This window comes from Prenolepis imparis, unplaced genomic scaffold (genome assembly GCF_030444845.1).
Source record: "Prenolepis imparis isolate NDT839.2.m4 unplaced genomic scaffold, iyPreImpa1.0 SCAF_22, whole genome shotgun sequence".
Taxonomy (NCBI): Eukaryota; Metazoa; Arthropoda; class Insecta; order Hymenoptera; family Formicidae; genus Prenolepis; species Prenolepis imparis.
The window spans coordinates 566,226-571,983 of record NW_028141180.1 but is presented as its reverse complement, the minus strand read 5'-3'; the positions used below and the strand labels follow the sequence as shown (position 1 = coordinate 571,983).

The 5,758-nt window shown below is 54.0% G+C and overlaps 4 protein-coding genes across 4 annotated transcripts; all 4 read left to right on the top strand.

Moving 5' to 3' along the window:
• Window positions 1-530: 530 nt before the first annotated feature.
• Window positions 531-2,343, top strand: LOC145946809 (uncharacterized). Its single transcript, XM_083056567.1, has 2 exons — window positions 531-1,301; window positions 1,345-2,343. Exons 1-2 carry the CDS (start codon window positions 531-533, stop codon window positions 2,341-2,343), a joined length of 1,770 nt encoding a protein of 589 aa, XP_082912693.1.
• A 12-nt stretch (window positions 2,344-2,355) lies between these two features.
• Window positions 2,356-3,288, top strand: LOC145946808 (uncharacterized). Its single transcript, XM_083056566.1, has one exon. The coding sequence runs from the start codon at window positions 2,356-2,358 to the stop codon at window positions 3,286-3,288; it is 933 nt and encodes a 310-aa protein (XP_082912692.1).
• Window positions 3,289-3,902: 614 nt separating this feature from the next.
• On the top strand, window positions 3,903-4,706 carry LOC145946807 (uncharacterized). Its single transcript, XM_083056565.1, has one exon. It carries the CDS (start codon window positions 3,903-3,905, stop codon window positions 4,704-4,706), a length of 804 nt encoding a protein of 267 aa, XP_082912691.1.
• A 317-nt stretch (window positions 4,707-5,023) lies between these two features.
• On the top strand, window positions 5,024-5,758 carry LOC145946806 (uncharacterized). Its single transcript, XM_083056564.1, has one exon. It carries the CDS (start codon window positions 5,024-5,026, stop codon window positions 5,756-5,758), a length of 735 nt encoding a protein of 244 aa, XP_082912690.1.

The following is a 5,758-nucleotide window of genomic DNA, read 5'->3' as shown; positions in this document are numbered from 1 at the left end:
CTCAGTAATCGAGCAACCGGTCTTGTTAAGTGAATCCCGTTGACCGTTCTACACGAGAACGTCGCGGGTGAAATGAACATTGGTCCTTCGAGCCGGATAGTTCGAGTGGAGAGAAAAGAGAAGAGGCTACGTGGATATCGGGGTTCGTGCCGCGTGATCATACAGACGACCTTGCATCCGCAGGGAATGAGACAGAGTTTCGATATGGTGCAACCGTCAGTGTCGCATCAAGAGTGAATTGTAAAGTAACTTTGCAAACCAAGTTGCATAATTAAAAGCGATTCCGGACTCTCGCTGCACGATCACGTGCAACCCGCGCCGTCGATCACGTGATTCGCGCGTGCGGCCGCGCTACCCGCGTCAACAAGGACTTTCCCCGCGCCGCGCGCTACCCGCGTCAACAAGGACTTTCCCCGCGCCGCGCGCTACCTGCGTCCACAATCTCTAGCCCCGCGTCGCGCTACCCGCGCTCACGGATTTTCGCTTAACGTTCCGCTTTTCCGCGGCTACATATCAAGTGCTTAGAAACTATGGCCAACATGGAGGTCCTGTTAAAGAAACACAACACGACCAAGGGCTTTATCGAGCGATTTTGGGAAAACCTAGCCAAAGCAGGCAAGGAAAAGATGACGTATGAGTATATGAGGACCCGCCTTGCTTTGCTTGAAACCTATTGGCAGAGGTTCGAAGATGGCCACTATAAACTGCACGAGTACGACACGACAAATGTAAGGGAGATTCAAGAATATCTAAACGAGCACGTTTACGCGAAAACCGAGGATAACTATGTGGCAACCAAGACTCGGATACAAGAAAAGCTCGAAGCAATATCATCTAGTAAAAACCAAGATCCAGCCCGCGCGACGACGTCTCTTTTGAAACACATTCAGCTGCCTAAGATAGGCCTGCCAAACTTTTCGGGAGACCAGCTAGCATGGGAAAGTTTTCGAGACTTATTCCGATCACTCGTGGGTGATGTGCCAGAACTAGCTCCAGTTCAGAAGTTGCAGTATCTTAAAACCAGTCTCACAGGGGAAGCTGCAGCTGTCGTCGCCAACATCGGATTGACAAATAAGGGCTATGAGACAGCATGGTCGGAGCTGGTGGCACGCTACGATAATAAGGGAGTCTTACTTGCGGCTCATATGTGTACCTTCTTGAACAGCACGCCTATCACTAAACCGTCAGCAACAGAGCTCAAGCGGTTGAGCAGCGTGGCGTTACAAACGCGTCGATCTTTTGAGTCTCTCGGACGTCCCGTCGAGCACTGGGACGATTGGTTTGTCCACGTGGTTGGAAAAGTTGGACTCATCGTCGCGACTCCTGTGGGAGGCCTCTCTTCAGACCAGCACCGAGTTTCCACAGCTCAGCAAGCTGGAGGACTTTCTACAGACACGTATTCGTGCACTAGAAGCTGCCAATTCAAGGCCAGCTCCCACAGCAGCGACCTCTTCGGCTAAATCGCAGGATCGAAAGGCGAAAGTAAACACACTAACAACGTCGACTTCTGGACCATCGAAGCGTGGCAAACGCTGTTCGGTATGCCAAGGTAACCATTTGTTTAACTATTGTTCCCGCTTCAAGGAACTTACGGTGACGCAACGTCGAGAACACGTAAAGAAGCAGGGAGTGTGCTTTAATTGCCTCAAGGATAATCATTCGGTGTCGAGCTGTCCTTCCGGTTTTCGATGTATCAATTGTCAGGGTAAACATCAAACTCTCTTACATCTTAAAGAAAGCTCTTCGACAGCGGACTCCGATCATACCGATAAGGCTCCGGTCACGGACCACTCGAGTGCCAGTGGGAAAGCTACAACGGACTCTTCGGTGAACGCCAACTTGGCCGCTCTCGTACTTACGACCAGGGGTCCGATTCTTCTGGCTACTGCTCAAGTATCCTGTTCAAACAGCAAGGGGGACTCTCTAGTGGTACGAGCCTTGCTGGATTCAGGATCTGAGGCCACCTTCGTCACTGAACGAGTGGCACGAGCTCTGAGACTGCCTCGTAAACGCGTACATGTTCCTGTGTCGGGCATACAGGGAGCTTCCTCCGGCGTTGCCTCGTACTCCGTGGATTTAGGGATCAGCCCACCCCGAGATCCTGCCGTGCGTCATCATCTAACGTCAGTGTTAGTACTTCCGAAATTGACTTCGGCGCTGCCTTCACACGCTGTCCGACGTGGCGATTGGCCTCACCTAACTGGACTGGAGTTGGCTGATCCGCACTACGATCGACCCGCGCCGGTTGACGCCGTATTAGGAGCTGATGCATACGGTCTTCTACTTAGAGAAGGCCTAAGAAGGGGACCTGCTGGATCTCCATCGGCTCAGGCGACCTCCTGAGGTTGGGTGTTGATGGGTCACACTACGACGACGCCCTCGTCGCCTAGCGTGTCAGCTTGTCACGCTACAGTGTCTTGTACTGAAGTGGACCGGACGCTTCAACGATTTTGGGAACTAGAGGAGGTACCATCGGAGCCGATTTTGGGACCGGAGGAGCAGCACTGCGAGCGTTTATTTGCGGCGTCGCACGCTCGCGACCCGCATGGACGCTACATCGTTCGCCTACCAAAACGCACGGATTCTCTTGTGCCTCTAACGAATAACCGCAAGGAGGCTCTTCAACTGCTGGTTAGCTTAGAACGTCGCCTGATGCGCAATGCGTTACTACGAGAACATTACACCATGTTCTTGGAAGAGTATCAGCGTCTTGGCCACATGGTTCCTATTCCAACGAAGGAGGTTCATAGCGAGGATGCCTACTACCTACCGCACCATGCCGTCTACAAGAAATCGGGTCCAATGGATAAAATACGCGTCGTGTTCAACGCGTCTCACCGCACGTCTTCCGGCTACGCGCTCAATGACCTGCTGCTGCCAGGTCCTAAACTGCAGTCGGCGCTTTGGGTAACCTTGACCCGCTGGCGTCTCTATCCTTACGCATTTACATCCGACATCGTCAAGATGTTCAGACAAATTCTGGTTAGCTCGGAAGACACAAAGCTACAGCGTATTTTATGGTGTTCGGATCCGGCGCAAGAAGTTCAGGACTTCCGACTGATAACAGTGGTCTACGGGACTACCTCAGCTCCGTACTTGGCTCTGCGGACTCTACTCCAGCTAGCAGACGACGAGGGACTTAGGTACCCTTTAGGGGCAGACGCCATCCGCAACCACTCTTACGTGGACGATATCCTTGCCGGAGGCAATTCTCTCGAACAGGCAACGGAAGTTCGGCGTCAGCTGGTCGCGATTCTTGCTGCAGGAGGATTCAACCTAAGCAAATGAGCAGCCAACGTCCTACAACTATGTCCAGATGATGGGCCGTCCGATAAGCTATTCCACGATCGGGAGGGTGTGAGCACGCTTGGCATCTTATGGCAACCGTCCGACGACACCTTTACTTTAAGAGTGGCTTCGGTGACCAATAAAGCAAATTGCACGAAACGGACCGTCTTGTCGGACGTGGCTCGCTTTTTCGACCCCTTAGGATGGGCGTCGCCTGTACTTATTTTCGGCAAGATCTTCATACAAGATTTATGGATGGCTGGACTCAAATGGGATGAACCTCTGCCAGATCAACTACAATCGCGCTGGACGAAGTTTGCAGACACCATGCCGGAACTGGACGAAACTGGCTTTCGATACCCCGATTCGTTCATTTCCACGGAGCAGAGAACGTCGAACTGCACGGATTCTCCGATGCCTCGAGCCGTGCATATGCGGTCACTATATACTTGCGGTCTACAAGCCCTTCGGGGGTCATCTTCACCCATCTTTTGGTCGCTAAAACCAAGGTAGCGCCCGTCAAACAGATCTCCATACCGAGGTTGGAATTATGCGGCGCCTTATTACTAGCGAGGTTAATCCGCTGCACACTCAAGGGCCTCGACATGGAGAACATGCCGGTCTATGCTTGGACTGACGCTGCCGTAGCGCTTGCCTGGATTCGGGGCCACCCGGCGCGTTGGAAAACATTTGTTGCAAACAGGGTGGCGGAGATACAATCTCTCGTGCCGCCTCAAAACTGGAGATACGTGCCGACCACGGACAACCCTGCTGACGCTGCTACGCGAGGAATAAAGCCGCTAGAGTTAGCCGCTTTGGAACTTTGGTGGGCTGGTCCGCCTTGGCTCGCTTGGCCAGGAATCCACTCAACGGAGCCGAGCCCTCCCACGGACGGACTGGAGGAGCAGGAATCACGCGCGGTGGTGGTTGACCTTGCGCGTCCAGCCGAAGAGGACAACGACTTTCTAACCAGGTACTCAAGTACGCTGAAATTGCTGAGAGTAACAGCATTCTGTTTTAGATTCTTTGATCACGTACGTCGTCGTAACCCGAGGAGGACAGGGTTCCTGTCTCGAGATGAGCTGGAGACAGCTCGCATCCGCTGGGTGTGGATAGCTCAACGACAGGACTTCGCGGAGGAGATATCTCGTCTAGAGAGTGCGAGGCCGCTGCCTACCCGGTCTCCGCTCCTAGCGTTGAGGCCTCTATTGGACGAACATGGACTACTGCGAGTGGGAGGCCGTCTCCAAAACGCTTTGCTCCCGTTCGCGGAGAAGCACCCGTTAATCCTACACAAGGGCAGCCGCTTATCGCTGCTCCTTGTAAGGGAAGCACGCCTCACTTCATGGGGGCCCCCAGCTCACCCGGAGTCTGCTTCTACGGCGGTATTGGATCCTACAAGCCAACTCTTTAGTTAGTGAGATCGGTGATTCACGCCTGCGTGCGATGCGCGCGCTTCCGAGCAGCCACCGCCGAACAGCAAATGGGTCAGCTGCCGGCGGAGCGTACGCGACCTTCACGCCCTTTCCAGTCTTCTGGGGTGGACTACGCTGGGCCGGTGCCTCTCCGTTCCTGGAAGGGTCGAGGTCACCAGGCCACCAAGGGCTATATTAGTCTTTTTATATGCCTTTCCTCCAAGGCCGTTCACTTAGAACCGGTCTCTGATCTTTCGAGCACCTCTTTTATAGCCGCCTTCCGACGTTTTACGGCAAGGAGAGGCCATTGTGAGCTGCTAATGAGTGACAACGGAACTAATTTCCGGGGCGCTGCCCAGGAATTGAGGTCTATGTTCCGATCCGCCTCTGAATTCTATAGGGAGTGTGCAGCTTCTCTCGCCAACAGCGGCACCCAATGGTCTTTCATCCCGCCCGGGGCTCCTCACTTCGGAGGCCTTTGGGAAGCCGGAGTCAAAGCAGTCAAATTCCATTTGAGGCGTATCATCGGAGACACCCGCCTCACCTTCGAGGAGATGGCGACGCTCCTGGCGCAAATAGAGGCCTGCCTCAACTCAAGGCCCTTATATCCGCTCAGCAGTAACCCGACAGACCTGAGCGCTCTCACCCCCGGTCATTTAATAATGGGGGAAGCGACCGTAAACTTACCGGAGCCGTCAAGAGCGGACGTCGACGTCAATCGCTTGACGTCGCGCTGGGCCTTAACCTCGGCTTTGAGAGACCATTTCTGGCGGAGGTGGTCATCAGAATACGTTCACCACTTGCAGCAGCTCCGGAAATGGACGAAACGAGCACCTAACGTGACGGTGGGCGGTCTCGTGCTATTGAAAAATGAACTGCAGCCCCCGACAAAATGGGCATTGGCTCGCATCATCGAGCTCCACCCTGGCGCCGATGGTCTTGTCCGTGTAGTCAGTGTACGAACCGCCACCGCTACCTTCAAACGACCGATCGCTAAGATCGTACCGCTGCAAGTTGAACCGCAAGCCGACCCGGAACTCGAACACGACAACTGA